Raw genomic sequence first — 23,247 nt, 5'->3', positions numbered from 1 at the left:
GGGGAATGTCTGCCACAGCATCTGGAACTCTGCCTTCCTTCCCCTTCTTCTTCACTGACCTTGGTATCTCACATTTTATTGTTCCTCTTTCCCAGCTTTTATGCAGTAGTTCTTACCCTTTCTTAAGTCTGTTATCCCAGAGGTGCTATCAACATTTCTGATGGGCTCAGCCTTTGCCAGCAGCCCCTCCTACATGGAGGCAGCCTCCACTCTTAGTTTGCCACCTAAACCAAATACAATCATGTGTGGTGGGCATCCACAACTTCTCTGGGCAGCCTGTTGCAGTGTCTCACTACCCTCATTGTAAAAAATGTCCTTGTTGTATTCAATCTAAATTGATGTTTTCTCATTTGCCCCTTGTCCTGTCACTACAGGCCCTGGAAAACAATCTGCATTTTTCTTATAAGCCTCCTGTATGTATTGGAAGGCTGTAAGAAAGTCTCCCTGCAGCCACCTGTTCTCCAGGATGAAGAATCCAAACTCTCTCTCAGCCTTACTTCACAGAAGAGGGTGGCCCAGGCCCCTGGCTATTTTCATGATCTTTTTCTGGACACACTGCACAGGTCCATGTCATTTTTGTCCCAGTGGAGACAGTACTCCAGGTGGATTCTCCCAAGAACGAAGTCCGTGGAAGGACCGCCTCCCTTACTCTGCTGGCCAGACTTTTTGTGCAGCCCAGGATATGACTGATTTTCTGGTCTGCAAGTGAGCATTTCCAGTTTATGTCAAATTGTTTATCCTCCAGTATGCCAAGTCCTTCTCTGCAGGGCTGCTCTCAATATCTAAGTTTGTATGGATACTGGGCATAGCTCTGACACATAGGCACAGGATCTTGACGTTATTGAACTTTATGGTGTTCATGTGGGCCCACACCACAACCTGTCCCAAGGTCCCTCCGGATGGCATTCCATCTCTCCAGCAAATTAACCACTCAGCTTGGTGTCATGTGAAAACGTGCGCCTGATCCCATCATCTATGTCCTTGACAAAGATATTAAATGCTTCTGGTTGCAGTATGCATCCTTGAGGGACACCACTCATTGCTGAGTTTCACTTGGAGACTGAGCTGCTAATTATAACTCATTGGACATGGCCAATTCCTTGTCCATCTATCTGTCAAACCCATGTCTCTCCAAATTAGAGGCAAGGAAGTTGTACTTGGATACCGTGTGCCAAAGACATTACAGGAGCTGAGGCTCTCTCTGTAGCTCTCTCACTCCATTGTAGGAGACTACTATCTTAGTCAGGCACAATTTTCCCTTGGTGAAGCCATGCTGGCTGTCTCTAATCACCCCTCTGCCATCCATATGTTTCAGCATAAATTCCAAGAGGATCTGTTCCATGCTTTTACTGGGCACTGAGGCGTGGCTGACCTACTAGTAGTTCCTGGAGGCCTTCTTTTCATCCTTTTTAAAGGAGAATATGATACCACTTTTATCCAGTCATTGGAGACTGACTGCTATGACTGTTAAAATATTATTGAGCATGGCTTAGCAGCTACATCTACCAACTCCATCAGGGTCCTGGAATGTAAATGTGGTGCTCATTTTATAAACTAAGATGGTTCCATTCCTGATCTAAATGGTATAGTATATTTGACTGTAATTCAGACAGCAGAATAGGTTTCTGGGGCTCTTGTTTAGGTTAAACAAAAGTAATAATCTGTATGCAATAACATTAAGCAACCCAGCTGAATATTTTCATTTATTTCTCATTAATAACTGCTTACAGAAAGGAAAGGGGAAATAAAAGACCTTTAGGTTGCATTAAATGATAGATCCATTGTCAAATTTATGTTTTATGCTTTCACCTTTTTGCTATTTCTTGTGATTTTGAATATAAATTTATTCCTGCTCTGAAGTTTTATGCTTGGTATGCTTGGTATGGTTACCTGAAGGTTTCCTAACCCTTTGGTTGGAATGCAGGATTTATATTGCACTGGCAAATGGAGGAAATTGAAACAATTTTATTTTTTGGTTTACAGAAATAGTACAAGATAACCTCATCATAACCAGAGTTCCTCATGCTAAGATACTTGTAAACTGTTAGAGATTGAGTGTATAGATAATTGCTCTGATCATTTTCTTAGCTCTGTATGAATGAAAGCCAGGCTCAGTGGTGCTAGTGAGACTGCTCCTGATTTAAAGGTTTGTGAAATGAAAGTGCAGTAATTGAGTTCCAATCTAAGTAAACAGCTGTTGAATCATCAAGAATTTTGGGACAGCTTAAAAAACTTCTTGTGAATCCTTGCCTGGCAGGGAAGATGCAGATGTGCATTTTCCTATGTGTGGTCAGGAGTATGCCCAAGCTGCTAGCCTCCCATTTACTCGACAGAGGGCCCCTCCTGAGCCTGCTGCACCCTTCCTTGGCCACAGGAAGAGCTGGATCACCCCTCAGGCTCACACACAGCCAAACTTTGCCTACCCAGCCACCAACCCTGCTGGGCTCAGTGTGCAGGGTCCTAAATCACCGTGCAGGCACGATCATTAGCTGCAGCATTGATTCATTTACCATCCAGCTGAAGCTCTTTTCTTCCTGTCTCCCATTTCAGAATGAAGCAAAATGCAGATGTCCACTGGGTGGAAATGTTAGTTTCAGACAGACATTTTGTACCCCTAATTGTGTAAGTAGTGTCTATATAGGTCCCCTTTTAAGCTAAAGGGAAGAATAACATATCAAGTGTCTATATAAAATGCACAACACATAGCACAAATAACCTAACTAGTGCTCCAAAGATGTTCTTCACAGCTGTAAGAAAGACACTTAGTTTGAGGAGGTGATATTTCCCACATGCACCATACCAGTCTAATCTCTTTCCTTCTCTGTTTTTTGTTTGGAAGCTGCTTAAATTGACACTACTATTAAGAAAAATCTTCCTGCAACATCAGGCCAAATATTGTTCCTTTACTTTTTCTCAATATATCTTGCTATTCCCAAATAAATGTCTCAGAAATACAATGACATTGCACAGTTAAATGATTAAGAAGATGCATTGTAAAGTCACTAATTTAATAGGTTTTTAATATCAATGAAACTTTTTTTTTTTCACTACCACAAATAAACTGAAATGAGACTATTTACTTGGACACACTTGAGAAAAGCTGCTGTAATGGAGGACGGTGTCTCTTTTCAGTACCAAAATGAAAACAGAACTCTGCATTTAGGATCAGGACAGAGTCACTGGTGGCAGTAAATTATTTGAGTTCTGATACTGCAAACAGTTGGATGTGGTCCTTCATGCTTTGGGGGTGTCATGGTTGTGATAATGTGTCTGAGAGTCACACTATGCAGACAACTTTGCACTTTGACTCCATTTAGGATACAGCAGAATGTGGAAAAGTAACTTTTGATTCTTAATTTACTTGGGGTTTTTACTATTTTCTGTAATATTTCTCTGCTACTACCTATGATCAGTTGATACTTCTGGAACATAAGTGTGTGTGCAAGTGGTGGACAAGTGGCACAGAGCAGAACAGTCCTATTAAAGATATTTTTTTTCTTATGTGTTTTGTTTGAAATTCATTGCATTAAAATTTGAAAACCATGTGAAATTTGAAAGGTTAATCTTGGCATTAATTCAGATTCTGTAGTGCAGTGTTACATAATGAACAAATGTATTGTATTATAAGGGAAGTCCCATTTTTCCTTGAATTACCAGTGTCCGTTGGAAAAATATGTGGGACTATCTTGCATTTGCATGGAATGCTTGCTACTGCTTCTTGTCTCATTTGCTGTTGATACTGCTCTTCCATCTTACAAAGTCACACTATGCATACAACATAGTATTCTGCATACAACATAGTATTCTGCATACATACATTGCATTCTTTAGAGGCTTATTAGAATTCACTATTTCAGCAGGCCTTAAATGCTGAAAAGGAACTCAGACCTCAAACAGTGATCAAAAATTCCATTACATATGTTATCTTAGGAACAAGCTCTTAGTTTGTTACTGAATGTCACCATCAACCACAACAGACTTTAATTAAATACCAAAGATCACAGTAAGCATTGGCTGAGGAAGTAACAGGATGTGCTCAGCTCTTAAATTGTCAGTTCTGCCCTTGGGCATGGTCCTCAGCTCTGGCTGAAGTGGTTACTCCAGTGGTGAAACATGAGAAGTTGTGTTTAATTTTGCATGCAAAAAAAATTGAAATTATTAGATGAAGAGTTGAAAGTTATTAATTTTAAATGCAGTTGAATACGTATTAAGTCTTAAATTCTGTTCCAAGGAAGGATTGCAGTCTCAACTTCTTTTGATGTCCTGTTTAACCTTGAAATTTGCAGTTGAAGAAAAGCCAGAAGACATTACTGATTATTAGAACTGGAGCTTAGATATGTGCGAAATCGATTGTTTTTATGGTTGGGAAAGGTCCTCTTGAAAAAGTAATCTTATTTTTTTCATGAACCAAAAGCTGGTTCTTTACATTTTAACCACAAAATACAGAAGGCAAAAATGTAAATTTGCAGAAGTATCTTTGAGAACAGAGGTAAGTAGGAGGAAATCTGTTAATGAAATCAAACCAATATTATAAAAATGAATAACAAATTTATAAACATTCGATAGATTTTTGGTGGTGGGATTACTAACTGAATACATTTTAGAGCAATGCTGAAATAGAAAAAAAATCTGGTTTTCCAAGAAAGAGCAGGAAAAAGACAAAAAGAAAGACGGCTTTCTGTTTTTGAAGTTGTCTGACAAAATACATAGCAATAGAATACAAAAGGCCTCTTTCTAATTGAATTACAAACTGTGTAATAGTTTAAACTGCAACAGCTGGTCTTATGAAGCTACCATATTCCTTGGAGACATGCTCTTGGATTCTTTTGAGAGTCTTACTAGACCAGTTCAACATTGCATTCTAAGTCTTTGTGCTGAAATAGCAAGATGTATAGCTTAACAGCTCAGGCTTTATTAAACAATAACTAAAGTGAAGGACAGCACATGGTGTTTGTCCATGTATTAATTTGTCTTTAGTAGCATCCTTCTCACTGTCTCAGCTCTGTTCTTTTTTGCTTTAGGCTGTCATATCCTGAAACAGTCACAGCCTTATAGACAGCCCCTTGTTTAGTGGGGATTGGAATCACTGGGTAGTTCTGGAGTGCTGCTTCACATTTTAATTAATAAGTTCAGTGTTGATCCTGGGAATACTTACGAGAGTTTCTTCTTGTGGTTGAGGTTTCTCAATACATCCCTGAATTAGGTCGGCAAGGGAAGAAGTAGGGCCTGGGAGGTTTTCTAGGCTTAATGAAGTAACTACAGTTATTTGAGTAACAGTCTTAAACTTGCACCAGAAAAGTACATTACTCTGCAATTGGTCACATGAGCTTGAATTTAGATTATTTTGAATGAGATTGCCAGCTGTGCTTTAGAAACATGTCAAACACCGAATGACTAACTGTCAGCAAAACCCAAGACAATGTATCACTATTTCTTTTTTTTGTGTGGAAAGTTTATATGGTTTCATATGTAGTTGTTTTGCTTCACTGGTCAACAGCACACCAACTAAAATGTCTGTTTCTTTGAAAACATATGGTGTTTATGTATTCTTAGAAAAATTTCAGTTGTGCTAATCCTAAATGCTTTTTTTTCTATTTAAGTTTCCAAAATACTGTTTTATAGGGTCTTTTTTAGTATAAGCAAAGTAATTGATATTTCTTTCATTTCTTTCAAATGAAAATCTTAATGATTTTCATTTGTTTAAATGGAGATTCCTAAAACATTTAAGCATTTGATTAAGAAAGACTTGCTATAAAGCAACTATATCAGAATGTATGGTTTTATAACTCTGGATTCTATGTCTTTCTAAAGGTATTCCACAAGTATATAAACTAAAAAATTCTGTTTAGTTAAATACCTATGCACCTCTGGGTTTTTTATTTTCCATTTTTGAATGGTTAATGTGGAGAATAACATGCTGATTCATATTAGATATGTTTTATTTTGTAAATATTTTATTTACATCAAAATAATAGTACAAGTTTGCTTTAATAAAGCCCAGGTTAGAGAAATGAGCCTGTTGTCTGATATGTTTGGGTACACACCCTCCTCTCTGGAATAAAATCTCTGCAGTGCAGATATTCTGCATCCCTTTTACGTATCAGATTGTGACAGCTTGAATTGTAATTTTTGAGCATGGTAATTGTTGCACTGCAGCACCATAAAGGTGCACAGGTGGGCAAAGTGAGACCCTTGAAGTCTGCATGTGGTCTGATCTCCGATGTATCTCACATTGTGTTTGTGCCTTGAGTAGTGGTGACCTGCAGGAAGGAGAAATCTGAGGTGAGGAGATGATTTGCTCTGGCTTTGAAAGTCTGTTTTGGATGTCTCCGGGTGGGAAACAAAAGCAGGTGCCTTTTGCTTTTCTCATGCAACCTAAGACCATCAGACTGCCAGAAGCAGCCTTGGTTTGTAGATTTAGTTAGTGTCCATGGCATTTGAATCTCTTGGAAATCTTACTTTTTGTCTTTTTTTAATTATTACCTCTATACATTTTGTTTTCCTTTTTTACAGTATTCTGTAACTTCTCTCAAGACCATCCCAGAATTATGTAGAAGGTGTGATTCACAAAATGAAGACAGATCAGGTATGATGCCCATTTTTGTCCACCCATACTGTTCTAGGCTTTGTTTAAATCATGTACAGTTTGGCAACAATAACTTCTTGGCAGTGTCCTGTTGTTTTGTTTTTTCTCATTTACGTACAGTGTTCTGGAAACATGAGTTTCTTTTTTTTCAACAGATGTTAGTTCATTAGAAGGAAAGAAAGTTCCAAAAAAGGATTTGGCTGTATACAGATAAATGTAGGGCTTCATCTCAGCAGCTCCAAACCACAGTATGTGCAACAATTTACTTGAAAACCCGAGAAACCATTGGTGACAAGACGTAATAATGTAGGCGCCAATGAAAAAATGTTGGATACATTTACTACCCATATGGCCATGACCAGTCTGAGGGATGATGTTTTGCCAGAGTCTGAAACTGTATCAAGGATGCTACATGATAGAATCTACTCTAAGGCATACTGTAATAGTTAAGATTAAAGCAGAGTTTTTTAGTTTAATAGTGTAAACTAAATGAAGAATCATGGCATATAGATGAGAACCAGCTGGAGACCTTCCCCCTGCCCCCTGACAAAAAGTGCATTCAGCGTTGTTTTTCACTCTGTAAATCAGATTAATCTGCTTTTATTTTTCTCTTCCTGATGGAGGAGAAATGAATTGGTAAGAGAAGCATTTTTGTTGAGCTATGAAAAGTTTATTGTGCTTTTTTGATCTTTTAATTGAACTTTTGTTAATATTGTTTCATCAAGTACTTTTATAACAGAAGCAGGAGATCTGGAATTGATGGGATGATGGGATGATACAAGGACTTAAGAACCATGCTATATTTCAGCAACTTTTATTTCTATATTTTCTTTCAGATTTTTTAAAACTTCTACTGTGTTTAACTTAAATGAAAACTTTCTGATTGCTACTTCTTCTAACAGAGTTATTAGAGGCCAGGTCACCACATGCCACTGTCCTTGGCAATAAAGAGGAGCAAACCTCTCCTTACAATACTTACTTGAATATTACTTTCACAATACTTACTTGCCTGCACAGGGCACAGCAGTGGTTACACACACAGTATTACTTGTTGCAAGCAAGAGCAGGGCAGAAGTGTAATGGGTGAAGACTCTTGATGCACCCCTCTCAAATTACCCTATCTCTTTTTACCCCAGTTTCACCCCATTCTCCCCTCCATCCTCTCTTGCATATTCCCCTCTTTCTTCCCATCCTACTCCTTTACACCCTTCTATCCTTCCCCTATCCCTGTCTCATCCCTATCCCTTTTCTTCTGTCTTCTTCCTTCCTTCTTGATGGTACTTCCTTCTCCTTTCTTACCCATTCTTACTTCCACTCTCCCTGTTTTCCTATTGTCACACTGTTGCTCCACACTGTTCTTCTCCCACTCTTCTCTCATTCCTCCTGCCTCCTTCTCTCCCCCTTCCTTGTTTTCACCCACTTCTTCCCCCTTCTGCTCATCCTTCTTCCCTGCCATACTCTATAGCAATCCCTCATTGCTCCCCACATGCTCCCACCATTCTCTCCCATATTCCTCCTCCCATTCTTCTTTCTCCATTTAAAATTAAGGTAGTAGTCATAAAGTGAAATGTAATCCAATAGGAAGGATGAAATATTGGTTATGAGCTCTTCCTTTAGATTGTGGGATGCTGACAGCATCCCGTGTATCTCTCTTGTTCCGTGGTTGCCTCTGCAGATGGACATTTTTTGATTACGATTTTAATTAAATCAGTACTCATCTATTCCCTTAAAAAGGGGTTGACATAAGCAAATACAGGGTTTGCTGCAAGACAGTAGTAGCTCTGGGGAGTCCACCAGTAGAAGTTAGTTGCAGATTGGTTAAAAGTACAGAGTAAAAAAGAGGTCTTTTGCACTGATAGTAGTATTGGAAAAGTGGAAATAGTACTAAAAGCTGAGTTTTCTTGCTAGTCAACACTTATTTTGGTGAATTGGAGATAGTACTGAAATATTTTTATTTTTACTCTGTTTATTTACTGAGTAATAATATAGTGCTGAACAGGAGTGTATCACTTTACATGTCTGTACAGATTTGAATATCTCAAGTATCTTGAAATATCAACATAGCTGGATTAGTCAACATTATATAAGGCTCCATTTGATAACTTTTCATAGTTGCTTTTGACACAGTCTTTTGCCTTCCCTATACTGTAGATCATTGAAATAATGATGCCAAAGTATTGATGATGTGTGCTATTTTTAATGAAAATGGATTATATAATAAATCTTTCATACTATAGCATGAAGCATTCATACTAATTTATATCTGCATTCCACTGTTAACTCAAGTAGTTACAAATAGAAAAACTCAGAGGTTTTACAAAGTGCTGATCTAGCTTTTTACCTCTTACTGACTCCTGCTTACTTAGATGTTGCATTTCTCCTTTAAAACAGAGAGGACTATGAAAGTAGCTGTCCAATAATTCTTTTTTCAGAAGAACTAAAAGTTAAGCAAATGTTAACCATAGATAAGACATGTCATAATCTAAAAAAAAATTGTCTCTCATCTTTCTCTTAGGAAAATATTTAGTTCACTAATACAGTTAAGAAAAATTATGGAGAAAGTAAGATTCGAATTCAAATACTTGAAAAAATAATTATATATATGTATATATACATATATACATAGGCAACAATTTTCACCATCAGGATTGTTGGAACAGATATAAACCAGACCCATTTCTTATTATGGAATTACATTTCTTAACTATATGTCTAACAATATGGAAGTGTTACTATTCATTGTTTGCAGATAAGTTTGGTAAATTCCCTGTCATTCCGATTTTCTTTCCCCCTTTCATGTAAACACTGAATAATAAGTTAGTAACATATGAAAGTATTTGGTTACATTGTTTTCAAATTACTCCAAGCACTTTTAATCCTAGTCAAGTACTGTGTTTAGAAGTCAGTGTGTCTTCTCTAGTATTTCACATAATTCCTTCAGCAGACTTTTTGGTTTTTTTTAACTATTTCTGATGGCCTGTAACTTTTGCTCAGATTACTTGTTCCTTTGGAAAGGGAGATGTTAGAAAGTTTTCTCAATGTGTAGTTTTTCGTCCTTGAAATGCCACCATTGCCTCCCTTTATTGGAGAGCACTGGCAGGTGGAGTGTATTGTTGGGAAGGTCCTGTTCCTGCCTTGCTCTTTTGCAAGATGTGCATGACAGCCATGAAGCAGCAGAGTCTCCATCCTGTCTCAGAATCAAAGAATCACAAAATATTCTGACTTGGAGGGTGCCCACAAGGATCATCAAAGTCCAACTCCTGGCCCTGTATGGGACACCCCAAGAGTCACCCCATGTGCCTGAGAGCATTGCCCAAACAGTTCTTGAGCTCTGTCAGGTTAGTGCTATGACCACTTCCCTCAGGAGCCTGTTCCAGTGCCCAGCCACCCTCTGGGTGAAGAACCTTTCCCTGATATCAAATCTAAACCTCCCCTGACCGAGTTTCATGCCATTCTCCTGAATCCTGTCACTGTCACCACAGAGAAGAAGATCAGTGCCTGCCTCTCTGCTTCCGCTCATGGGGGAACTGCAGAACTGGATTGAGGTCTCCCCTCAGTCTCCTCCAGCCTGAACAGGCCAAGGGACCTCAGCCACTCCTCACACGGCTTCACCCCAAGGCCCTTCACCGTCCTTGTTACCCTCCTTTGGACCCTCTCTAACAGCTCAATGTCTTTTTTGTGTTGTGGCACCCAGAACTGCCCCTGGCACTCGAGGCGAGGCTGTCCCAGAGCAGAGCAGAGCAGGACAATCCCCTCCCTTGGGGACTGTCCCTTGCATCAGGCACAGCAGGCCATGCTGTGCCTGATGCCCCCCAGGACACGGGGCCCTTCTGGCTGCCAGGGCACTGCTGGCTCATGTTCAGCTTGCCATTGACCAGGACCCCCAGGTCCCTTTCCATGGCTCTGCTCTCCAGCCTCTCATTCCCCAGTCTGTCCATTCATCCAGGGTTTCCCCATCTGAGGAGCAGAATGCATCACTTTCCTTTCTTAAGCTTCATACAGTTGGTGATTGCCCAGGCCTCTGATCTGTCAAGGTGTCTCTGCAGGGCCTCTTGTCTTCAGAGGGAGTAACCAGCTACTCCTAATTTGGTATCATCTGCAAACTTCCTTAGTATTCCTTCAAGTCCTGCATCCAAGTCCCTTAAGACTTCTCAGAGTCCTTCTTGGATTTAGGGAATTCTGACTCAGGAAAGTTCCAAGGGATCCTTGGACCCAGTATATGTGTCAAGGAAAGAGATATAGTATTGGCAAAAAATTGCAGGGAAAATCATGGTTTTTTCACAATAAAGTGATTAAGGGTAATTGTTTTTTCTACAATTGTGCATCAAGATAATGATCTTTTAGGTAGCATAATAACCACTAAGGTGGACATTATCTCAGCTGTTTAGAGCATGGTGCTAATTAACTCCAAGACTGTGGGTTTAAACCCTGTACAGGCCATTCACTTAAGAACTGGACTCAATGATCCATGTGGATCCCTTCCAATTCAGAATATTCTGTGATTCTGTAATTTTTTTATCTTCAAAGATAAAAAATTAAAGAGTGTGGTTTAGAAATGGACCAAGCTAGCACATTTTTCCTGAAATGAAGTGTTAGCCTGAGTGCCTGTTGATTTCCAGCATTGTTTAATATAGACTGATGAACTGAAACAGAAATCAGTCCTTTATGCTTTTGTTACTAAGCATGAAATTCGTTGTATTCTTTCTGGGCAAATTTTCTAAGGACACTTGAACAATGGTTCAAGACAACAGTGTTAAACAAGCTTCACTGAACCATGTCATTGTTGAAGTATATTCTGTCATCTGTGATGACTTTCAGTTGTCATTAAATGGCTGTTTCAAATGAAGCCAATATACTACTCTAGATCTTTATTCACTGATTGGTAAAAACAAATTCACTTTTAATGTCCAGCAGTTATCTTTCTGCACTGCTTGATTCATTCCCAAAGAAACTGCCATTTGAAAAATTATTCAAAATACTAGTTTTCTAATTGACAAAGATAAATCAATGAGCAGAAAATTTCTGTCTCAATTTCTGTCTCATGCTCTTGGTAATTTTTAGTTGTATGAGAAAATAAAGTAAAATTTGATTTGGAAGCAGTGTTAAAACCATCAATTTCACAGACTTGTATTCTATATTCTATATTTGAGACTATACTCTCCAAATATCTCCCAGGTAAATACATCTGAAACAATAAAATACTGATTGGATCATTCCTTGGTAGAATACTGAAGAATTTTCTTAGTAAAAAACAATTGTGCTAGCTGCATATAAGTTATTTTCCTACCAAATTTTTGCATCCTCCCTCTTCTTTTTTCACACATTGTGTGCCAGAACGACCTCTTCTGATTTTTCATTAGAACTTTGTTTGCTGTCTTCCTTTTACGTCCATAGATCACTCTATACAAGAGTAAATCAAATTTATAAATTTCAAAATTTTCTTCGCTTTTTCTTTATTATCTATTCGAGAATGACAGCTTTTGTGTTATTCTTCCTCAAGCCAAGATAAGAAAAAATATTCATTCATTGAGACACAAATTGTTTGAATTACCTGGAAAAGATGCACTGTTATTTAAAAGCATTAATTATTATTTACCCTGTATACTCTTCCTTTTTTCTTTAGAGTGACTTGAAATTCCACTTAAATGGGAGCAAACACTCTCCATTTTTATCTGTGCAGGGTTGTTCTTTAATTGAGGTTCTCATGCTATAAGAGTTTATGTTAAAGAACTCCAGTATGTATTCCTGGTACAGGTTTATTGATATATTAAAACTGTAAAACAGTGCCACCTTCAGTCAAAATGAATTCAGTTAAATATGAATTTTGTGATATTAATAAAGGAGTAAATAGATCCTTGGTTCTGGCTCTGATTATCCACTGATTTGTAAGAGACACCCGTTCCTCTATCACTTGGAGCCCACATTGGTGATTACAAAAATGAGTTTTTGGAAAGTTTTCCTATTGTAGTCAACACCTCAGCACCTGTATACAAAGTCAGAATCACAATGCTTTATCTTACCTGAATTAATGTGGGTCTTATTTGATTCAAGTCTCTGCTGAAGGCATATCACAAGGAAGAAGCTCAGGCATTTCTTTCAGATGACAGTAAAACTCCAAATATGAAACTTTGTGTAGATTTGCTGCAGGTCCCCTCCTAATATTGTATGAGCATTGAGTTGAAATACTGCATTTTAAAAAGTATGAGCAGTTGACAATGCTATTCATAAGCTTTCTTAAAGTAAAATATGATACTGGTATTTTCATTAAACTCAGGACAATTTAGAGGCATTTTGGTGTTTGCCATTAGACTGTAAGTATCACAGAAACTGCCTGTCACAAGTGTAAAATTTTATCTGTGCAGGAGGTTATCTTGATGATTGGAGAAAACTCAATTACCCTGTAGTTCTACAGATGCTTGTATACCAGATATTCCACCTCTCACCATGCTCTAGATACAGAGGTGATTGAAAAATACTCTGAAGTCAACAGATGCTTCCTACTGGAAACATGTTATAAGGGTCAATTTTGATTCTTGAAAATAGAATCAGGTGGGGATTAAATTGAAATATAAGTTGCTTCCTAGTTGCCCCCTTTTCTGCTTATTTGCCCACAGTAGTTCTAGGACATCTGTAAGTAAATAAATATATAAGAAAACCTATAAATAAGCCTGCAGGCCTCTAGACTCATTTGCATTTTGTCTTCCTCAGAAAAAAAAATAGAACACAATGTATGGTGAGGAACTATATCTGCAAATTTGGCCCTTGGGCCCTTGCAGGTTTTTGCCAGATAAAGTTTTTTTTTGTGACAAAGAAATACTTTGACACCTCAGGTCTATCAGGCAGCTAACACTTCTTTACCAACGCAAAAGAAGTCTGCAGTTTCTGTATTGCTCGCTCTTTTTGCCTCAGTAATACAACAGTAGAATTATCCATGTCTCTTATATTAATGAGTAAAAGTTTGGGAAATAATTTTGACACATAGTTGGGGGAAAAAGATTTTCATCACTTTTTAGGAGTGTACCAGAATTATTTGTCAGATTCTGGAATCAAACTAGCTGCTCCACATTCTAGCCCCCTGCCTTAAACTCAGGCCATCTTTTACTGTTGTTTATAAAACAATCAAACAGTATTTATTTGACCCAGACTTTTAATGGCCCCTGTCTGAGTTCATAAGTATGGAGGGATGAGCAAGAGGCTTTTCCTCTGGAGCAGCTGTTTAAGACTACTCAGCATAACTCCTGCTGTGCTGATGCTTTGGGAGCTATAGGCAACATTTGCTTTTGCTTCTTCAGGGAACAAGCATCTGAAAGCAGAAAGAAAGAGATTCAAGCCATGTCCCAGTCCACTCCAGGCTATGGCTGCAGTGTCATGGAGAGGGAAATCATGCTCTAACAGCCTAAGGACTGATGCAGCTCCCAAGGAGTAAATGGCACAAAGAAATACTGTGTCTGCTAGTCTGACTTTCTTTCGTCCCTTCAGCTATATGATTAAATGCTATGTTCTAATCCTTTATTAAAAATAGTGGAAATTCATCATCTCAGTTAAGTGAAGAGGATGATTTTAAGTCAGTAAAAATATTGCTAACTGGTTTTGGTGTTCCAGTTTAGTTCTTTTTCCCTGGAAAAGCTGTGTTTGTAAGGAGATGTTGATAAAAAATACAATGAAAAATGGAAGTACCATACTCTGCTCTAACTTTAATGAAAGAAAGGAGAAGTACATGACTTCACAATTGTCTGAGGCAGATTTGTAACAAACATCATTGCTTCTTCTCAGTGCCTGATTTTACAGTTTGGTCACCAGTGGTTTATGTAAATGCATGTTATTAAAGTAAAAAGCAGAGAAAGTGAAGCAGCAAAATAAATGTAAACTTAAATAAAGTGACGACAAACAAAATGCTGATGCCTTTTCCTCTGTCTAGACCCCTGTGTTGAAAGCAGTGTTTTCATAAAACTCAGACAGAATTCATTTCCATACTGAGTGCTTAATAGTTCCTGTCAGAACAAAACAGCTGGGAAACATATGGTATCCATTTCCCAGTATCACTTGGAAAAAATTTCACATGTAAATAAAACCAACATAAAAGTGTAGGCCTTTGAACCTAGAATCTTATACAATACATAAATAAGTCAGTACAGTGCATTCTTTGTATTGGCCCACTAAGTTACATGCCTTTTGATTATTATTATTTTTATTTCTTCTTCAGAAATGTTTTCTTAAGCACTTCCAAAAGTATTACTGTAATTTTCAGACATCCATAACTACTAAGCCATACTAATCTTTTGCTTCAGATATTAATGTTGCACTGAAAGTGTATATATCTGTTTCCTTAGGAAGGTGTTCATGGCAAATTGTGTGTTTTGACCACAAATTAGATCCCACTGATATGCAGTTAGCACATGTTATAAATCTGCTTTGTTTAAACAGTGTTCTTGACTTTCAGACTGCATTAACTCTTAGTGTACATTGAAAGGGGCATAGAACCTGCCTAAATGCTTTTGTGGTTTTAGTGCTCTCCCTCAACTGAAAATACCAAGAGAAAGAAAACCATTTGCCAGAATTCCACTTACTATGAAGATCATCCATATTACCAGATGGGACTATTTCTGAAAGAGTACAAATTCAGTAGGATTGAGTTCAAGTTCAGTAGAATTAAGAGTTCAGTTGACTTGAGCTCCTTCCCTTCTCTCAAGTCAGATTCACTACTCAAACTATCCTGCAGTGCTCTGAAATAATTGCCTGGAAAGGTCCAGAGCTATAGATATGGATGTGGATGTGGGTGTGAGTGTACACAAGTTATAGATATAAGGGATGGAAAGTTTGACAGAGAAGCCAACATAGAGAGGAGAAGTTCAGAACGAACATCACATCTCAATAAGTAGGCTTGATTTTTAGATCAGAGAATCACAGAATTGTTTAGGTTGGCTAGAGCAGGTTAAGCCAGGTCTGTGTCCAGTTGAACTCTATCTCTAATGATGGAGCTTTCAAAAATCCCCGGACAACTATGCCAGTATTTGACCAGCCACACAATTTAAAAAGTGTTTTCTTGTGCTCAGATAGAATTTCTTATATTTCACTTGGTGCTGGCTGCCTCTTGTCCTGTCATGGAAAAGAGCCTTGTTACCTCTTCTTAATAATGAGATTCCTTCTGACCCTTTCCTTTCCCAAGCTGAACAGTCCTTGCTCTCAGTTGATGTTCATGAATTTCTAGTTCTTGTAAGAAAAATACATCTTCCAGAGGAAACAGGCCTTAAAAACTGAGTTGTTGTTATTGGTGCTAAAACAAATCCACTAAAAAGCTTTGGCTAACTCTTTTGTTGCCCTCTCAGAAAATCATCCTACTCTTATGATGCCTCTCAGTGCAGAGCAGAGAGGCAAACAACATAGTTGGACCTACAAAAACAAACTAACATAGTTGGACCAGACCCCTGTAAATGCCACTAGGTTGTTAGTCGCAGAATGGGTCAGGTTGGAAGGGACCACAGCAGGTTATGTGGTCCAATCTCCCTGCTCAAGTAGAGCCATCCCAGGGCATGTGGCACAGGATTGTGTCCAAGTAGTTCATGAATATCTACAGTGAAGGAGATTCCAGAACCTCTCTGGGTAACCAATTCCAGTACTCAGTCACCTGCACAGTAAAGGAGCTCTTCCTCGAGTTTGGGTGGCACAGCTTAAATGTCTGCCCATTGCCTCTCCTGCTATTGCTGGGGACCCCTGAGCAGAGCCTGGTCCCTCCTTGTGAATCCCTCCCTTCAGATACTCATAGACATTGATGAGGTCCTGCCCCAGTTGTCTCTTCTCAAGGCTGAGCAGGCACAGCTCCCTCAGCCTTTCCTGTGAAGAGAGGTGGTCCTTTGATAACAGGGACAGCCTGGACCCACTCCAGGAGCTCCATGTCTCTCTTGTACTGAGGAGCCCAGAACTGGACACAGCACTCCAGATGTGGCCTCATAAGGGCCAAGTAAAGGGTGAGGAACACTTCTAGATCATTGCTGGGAATACTTCTCCTGATGCACGCCAGAATGCTATTGGCCTTCTTGGGTACCAGCACACATCATTGGCTCACAGACAACTTATTTTCTTGGTTAGAACTTGATTAGAACTAACTATTTGTAATTATTACATTATATATCCTTGAGAAAAGTTTGTTTTAGGAATGTAAAATTCTTCAGATAGAGTTGCTATTAAATCTGTTTAGATATGAATCTGGCATGTTATCATATGATTCTTGTTTCTGGTATTTGGCCAGGTGTGTCTTTAAAAGCATGCTATCATGTCACATGTCAGGTAGCACTCACTGCTAAATCAAATTCCTTTATTTCTCTAGTTTCCAGCAGCAGCTGGAACTGTGGGGTCTCAACTCTTCTTGGAAATGCACAGAAACCAACAGGAATTGCAGATGTGTGCAATAAATTCAGACCAGTGAAGAGGGTTTCTCCATTAAAGCACCAGCCAGAAAGCTCTGAGAACAATGAAAGTGATGACCAGAAGAACCAGAAGGGAGACTACCAGAAAGGCAGTGATTCTCAGTCTGCACCTCCAAATGATGACCAGAGTCCAGGAGAAGGAGAGAGCCTTAAAAGCAAAGGCACTGAGCCTGCTGTTCTGCTTGGGGAGCTGGAGCACTATGACCTGGATATGGATGAAATTTTGGATGTGCCTTATATTAAATCAAGTCAGCAACCTGTTCCTTTTACAAAGGTAGCTCCTGAGAAAAAACTTTTAAGTGTGTGTTCAACTGTGAACGGTCTAAGTGTCAAGACCTGTCCTGCAGGGAGCACAGAGAGCTCGCCTGCTGGCGGGACGCAGTTCTGTGTGCTGTCTCCTGTAAAAGGCACTCAGCTGAGAAAAACACAGCCCATTGTCCTTGATCAGCACAAGCATTCAGCAGAAGAATTAGAGCTTTCTCAGCCTTTAGTTAAGTGTAGCTCAGCCCATGAATCTGAAGCCCAAGGCAAGGGCTTCTTCAGCAGGACAATTGCTGATCCTCTTGGTCACAAAGCTGAGAAGACCATGCCGAACTGCCACCGGAGGACTTTCCACCTGCAGACAGCAGTGGCAGAAAGCAAGCAGCTAGAGGAGCTGAGTATGAACTGGAGCAGTGCAGGGGGCCCAGAAGAGAGGAGTGAAGAGGTGAAAAAAATTAAGAGCATTTTAAACATTGTAAAGGAAGGCCAAATATCTTTACTGGTAAGTATCATCTTTTTCGTAACAAACATAGGATAAAAGTGATCTACGATGTGGTTTATTAGGCTAGCTAAGCTGATGTTCATATTTTGAATCACTGCCCTTTTTATCTTGTAGACTCCTTACTCCTTAGAAATTAAGCTTATGGGCTTCGAAATTGAAAGTATTAATATTTGAATAAAATATGTAGCAAAACCAAGATACTAGGTTTATGTATGCACGGCCAAGATTGCTGTTTTATGCAGTACACTGAAATTATAAAGAAGGCGGACATTTTAACTAATAGGATCATTTAAATATCAAATTTAAATCCTAACTGAGTTTTGCCTTTCACATTTGTGGGTCACTTTGCTCAGTTACTGCTGGTTTACCATTATTGTTATGTAGAAGTTGATGATGGGAACAGAGAGGCTTCTGTTGTATTCTGATTATTATTCAGGAGTGTTTATGCTGTCTTGTTGCAGCAGCATTCTCAGGGAGGAGCTTTCTGTAAAGCTTTGTTGGCCTCTGACCCATATGAAGGTTTTTTTAGTAAATTCTAGCACTGTGATTAGGCACTGTCAATGATGGTTTCCAAAGTAACTGGCTGCAACTTAGCGCAATGATGCAGAGCATGTGATCTCCACATGGAACAGCTGGTGAAGGCACAGTGTATGTATAAAAACTGTTTTTGTTAGATTTTTGTTTAGCTTCTCTGTTTAGCAGTCTAACTCAAGCACAAAGGCATGCCATTAACATAGAAACAAGGACAAAGGAAGATATTCAAAACTAGACAGAGGCAGAAGAGAATATTAGATTACTCATTAAGAAATAAAAGCAAGATAAATTTGTCCTGAAATAGAAACTGGGGGGAAAAAAGAGGACATCATAGGTAAGAAAATATGTATTTTTTCCAAAATGGTTGAAACCCCTTCATGAAGTACACTCATGGAACAACACTCTGGCAAGACTGCATAACTCTAGGAACTTTGTTATTGCTACTTCTTGACTCTGTCTTCAATCATCTGTTTTTCTTTTGGAGTTTCTCAATCCAATTATTTTGTCTTTAAATTAGAATTGGGCAGAAATAATGTATTACGTCATAGTGTTGTTGAACTTTGAGTAAATATCTCGACAGTTTTTTTCATGGAAAAAAGCTATCACACAAAAGTCTTATGTGCTTTAACTATGTTTTAAATGGTGCTTAGCATAAGCTGTCAGTTTTGTGATGAGCAAAATTAATCAGGAATTAATTCAGAAGACTTCGTCTTTCAGAAGTCATGAATATTTTCTCTTCAATTATATATCTATATAATGCCAAAAAAATTTAAAAGGAAAGAAAACTCAAAATAGACAGAAATTATTAATATATGGGTATTTTTGCAGTTACCTTATTGACTACACTAGTGCAAAGAATTGAAGGCACTTAAGATCTTGCACTGTTGCATGACATTTACATGAAAAAGAGAGAAACTTCACAATTAATCAAGCCACTGAACATCCCACTTCTGTCCTTATGCTAATAGTATCCAGGTTCTGTACAGTGAAATGAAAAGCTGTGGATTTTTACTTATGAAAGAGCATGCCTATTGGGAAACCTCCTTGTGTTTAGCTTGTTTCTGGGGCTGTGAGGATAAATGTATCTTTTTATCCTTAGTTATAACTAACATAGGGCTTTTTTTAACAGCCACATTTAGCAGCAGATAATCTGGATAAGATCCATGATGAATGTGACAACAATCTGTTGCATGTAGCAGCATCAAAGGGACATGCAGAATGCCTGCAGCATCTCACTTCTTTGATGGGTGAAGACTGTTTGAACGAACGAAACATTGAGCAGCTAACTCCAGCTGGGCTAGCAATAAAGGTAACAGGCCCTTTCTCTACTGTAAGTGACATAAAGGTCGTTTAGTTTCCTCCTGTGATGGCAGTAAGAAATGCATCCAGCAGGATGTTATTTTTCAGGCTTTTTAAGTGAGAGGAAAAAAACCCCTGTTGGCTGGTACTATATAAGCAAAGTAAAATGGATTACTACACAAGATGTAATATCCACTGTATAATAGTGACAGTTTTTACATTGTTATCAGTGCATATGCATTAATTTTTAAATCAGTCTACTGAATCTAGAGACTATTTGTTATATTTCAATCATCTTTCACTTAACTTGGATTCAGTTGCTTCTTTAGGGAGCATAACAGTTTCTTGTTTTTCACAAGTACTGGTATAATCTTGTAAGATAAGTGTGAGAGCAAGTTTACAAAGCATAAAAGCACCTTGAGGTGAAAATTTCCAGTTGTCCAAAGCAGTTGATGATTTAACCATAGTGGTTCGGGTTCTTTAGTGAGAGTGAATGGTTAAATGTCATTCCTTTTATCCTCTAAATACCTTAGGGACAAAGAAGGGAAGGAGTGAAACATAATACAAGAGTTTCTGTTTCTTTGAGGGGGTTTATTGTTACTTGCTTCCTGGGAAAGGTTTGGAAGCTGAGAAGACTGGTGGATTCCAACCTGTAGTTTTGCATATTTAAAGCATCATTTCAATGACCTAGGGCCCTAGTGCAGTTGTCAGGGTTGGGGTTTTTTATTTTTCTGGGCCAAGCTATATGATTAGAAAATTAAACTGATCCTAGTTGTACTAATGAAATGCTCTGAAATCTTGGCCTGTATCAAACTGTATATTTACGGACTGCCAGTTTAAAGTCTCAGAAAATTTTTGCAATTTTCTTTCTTGTTTATTCAAGGTAGGTATATAATGTGTTTGTAAGCCAGTAAATTCTGATACTTATCGCTTTTGTGGAAAAGAGGTGCACACCCCACATAGTACAAGATTATGGGAGTTACAGTGGTATGAAGGAAGAGCAAGAAAAATAAATATCATTGTACCAGTGTTGAAGACCACTCTGGAAGTAAGAATAAGGAGCCACAAGGTTTAGTTAAGCCAGATGACTTAAAGGCTCTTACAGAACTTTGCAATGACCCAGGACATGTCCAGTTATGTAAGTCATCATTAGAAATACTTGTGCTGGGGCACCCTCACTTGCAGGAAGAACTCCAACACATTCATACTGTTTTCTGTGAATGACAAAGAATGTTCAAGTATTATTGGAAGTAAAGGAACCAATTGTTAAATAAACCGGCCTTTCTGCAGAAAAAGACAAAAGGTGTTATTGGCTTATTCTTTAAATTCTTAAACAAACTGGAAAGTTCTAATAATTCTGATAAACTTTTTGCTCTCTAGCAAATGTGTTTAGAATGGAAACAGCTAGACTTTAGAATGGAATCTAGACTGGTTTTTTTTGCTTGTTTAGAATGGTCAGCTGGAGTGTGTTCGGTGGATGGTGAGCGAAACAGAAGCTATTGCAGAACTCAGCTGCTCGAAAGACCACCCAAGCCTTATTCATTATGCAGGTTGCTATGGCCAGGTATGACTTTCTTTTTCTTTTTCAAATAGATTATTTAGATGCTTGTACAAGAATTTGAATTATAGTCTGTATGTCATTTTGTGGCTTTTAATTAAGGTGTTCTGAAGTAGTTGAAGTATAGCAAAATCTTTCCTAACTTAACCTGCATAATTTTTTCAGCATTTTCCCCTGTAAAGTTGTTTGTTTGTTTGTTTGTTTTTTGGTTGTTTGGGTTTCATTTTTTGGTTCTTTGGGTTTTGTTTTATAAGGTTTGAATAATGGCAAGGAGAAGATTAGCTGGCATATTAGGTCAACCAGTAAATCCTAAGAATGTCTACAGAAATTAGCTGTTGTCTAGAGGACTCATAGGATACATCAGAAGAGCAACAAAATTCTGCAATTTAAGAATTCATTGTATTGGCAGTGAAGTATGGTAGAACTTGAACATCATCTGTCTAGCTTTAGCCGCTTTAGTTGAAAACTACATACAAAAGTAGGTAGTAGATTCTGTAGATTCACAGAATATCTGTAGATTCACAGAATATTCTGATTTGGAAGGGACCCACAAGGATCATCTAGTCGAGCTCTTAAATAAATGGCCCATACAGGGCTTGATCCCATAAGCTTGCTCTAGCCAGCTGAACTAATTGTAAATCAATCCTGTTTCACATCTAACTTGGCTATTAATATTACAGTGAGACAGCACAGAAGTATAGCATTCTAGTGCTTTGCTAATATCTGGAGGAACATATATGCCACTTACTTACACTACATTCTCTTCCCACAATGTCTGTTTTCTCCTAAGTAGATCTTGCAATAACCCATGTTCAAGGGACCTTCTCCAGGACCTACTGTGAAAGAAATTGTGATCAGTTATTCTTCTCTAACCTCTTTGGCAGATGGATCATTTTATCCCACAGTTTCTTTGACAGACATTTAAGATAAATAATGGAATCACAGAATCATAGTCTGGTTTGGGTTGGGACCTTAAAGATCATCCAGTTCCAACTCCCCAGACATTGGCACAGACACCAAACCTTAGTGATTTTGTGCTAATGCTTTTTACTCTTCTTAAGAGACAGCAAACAAAATATAACCACTAAGAAAATCAGTAGTCTTTGCTGTGTGTGGTTGTCTCATTAAATGCCATACAATTATTGTGGCATAATTCTGCTGCTAACTGCTTCTGTCCAAGCATGAATTTATTGTAAGGGTAGGGAAGGAGACGAGGCAGGTTTGGACAGCTATGGAGCTGGGAGTCTACTTTTTCTCCTGCTGTTTCCATAGGCACAGAGACGCCCTTGTTTTCATTCTGTGCAAAGATCTCCTTTTTTCTGCACTTTCCTACTATACAGATGTTACTGGTGTGAGACAGGACCCTGCTGGATATATAGATTGCTGGTGTTAGCAAGCTTGCTGTAAACCCAGCACTGAGGATAGAGAATATGTGAGCCAGATCAGAACTGGAACAGAGAAAAGAGTACTTTCTACTAGGAAGAAAAAGTTTGGAAGAGAAAGTTGCATGTGAACTTAAATTCATATCTTCACTTGATTAATCTGATTTTGTCCTCGTCTCTAAAGATATTTATATAAACTAAAGCCAATGAAGTTTTGGAGTTTTTTCTGTGAGCTATGCTATCTACTGCCAGAAACAGATCTGGCACACTTTATCTAGATTCTTTTCAAAGCAGAACGGAAGCTCTACCACTTAAGAAACACCAGCCACAGTCAGCCACCCATGAAATTTGAAAAGGTGATATATAAATTGCTGCCAAATTTTCTTAGCTGAATGCCAAGCAAAGTTCATATGTAATGCCGATTATCTTTTTTTTAATAATCCATAAACAACCTTCAAACGTGAGGGAATATTGAGGCTGAAGAGGTGCCAGACTATCTTACCTAATTGTGTTAAGAAAAAAAAAACCTTTGAGAAATTTAAATGCTTACTTGGCACTGTCCTGGAAGCTTTAATTTATTTTACCATTACTTACACAAGAGATAATCCATATAAACACTGGTCTTGGCAGAATTACAAGAGTAATATTTTTACAAGGAAGACCTATTATTGAATCCTTACTAAAAGAGTCAGTCCATCCAT

General features: G+C 38.3%; 1 protein-coding gene across 5 annotated transcripts in view; it reads left to right on the top strand.

Annotated features, from left to right (window-relative positions):
* Positions 1-23,247, top strand: part of SNCAIP (synuclein alpha interacting protein) — an 88,264-nt gene that overhangs the window by 39,349 nt on the left and 25,668 nt on the right. For all 5 annotated transcript variants that reach the window (XM_071424379.1, XM_071424380.1, XM_071424383.1 and 2 more), the window contains 4 exons: positions 6,514-6,586; positions 16,911-17,773; positions 19,437-19,616; positions 21,057-21,170. In XM_071424379.1, the coding sequence (XP_071280480.1) occupies positions 6,514-6,586; positions 16,911-17,773; positions 19,437-19,616; positions 21,057-21,170 (1,230 nt within the window). The remainder of the gene's footprint in view (positions 1-6,513; positions 6,587-16,910; positions 17,774-19,436; positions 19,617-21,056; positions 21,171-23,247) is intronic.

The sequence above is a fragment of the Agelaius tricolor genome, unplaced genomic scaffold, assembly GCF_023055355.1.
Source record: "Agelaius tricolor isolate 1412-34295 unplaced genomic scaffold, bAgeTri1.0.p SCAF_4, whole genome shotgun sequence".
NCBI lineage: Eukaryota > Metazoa > Chordata > Aves > Passeriformes > Icteridae > Agelaius > Agelaius tricolor.
Note: the sequence above shows the minus strand (reverse complement) of the source record. Positions and strands in the feature narration are given on the sequence as shown.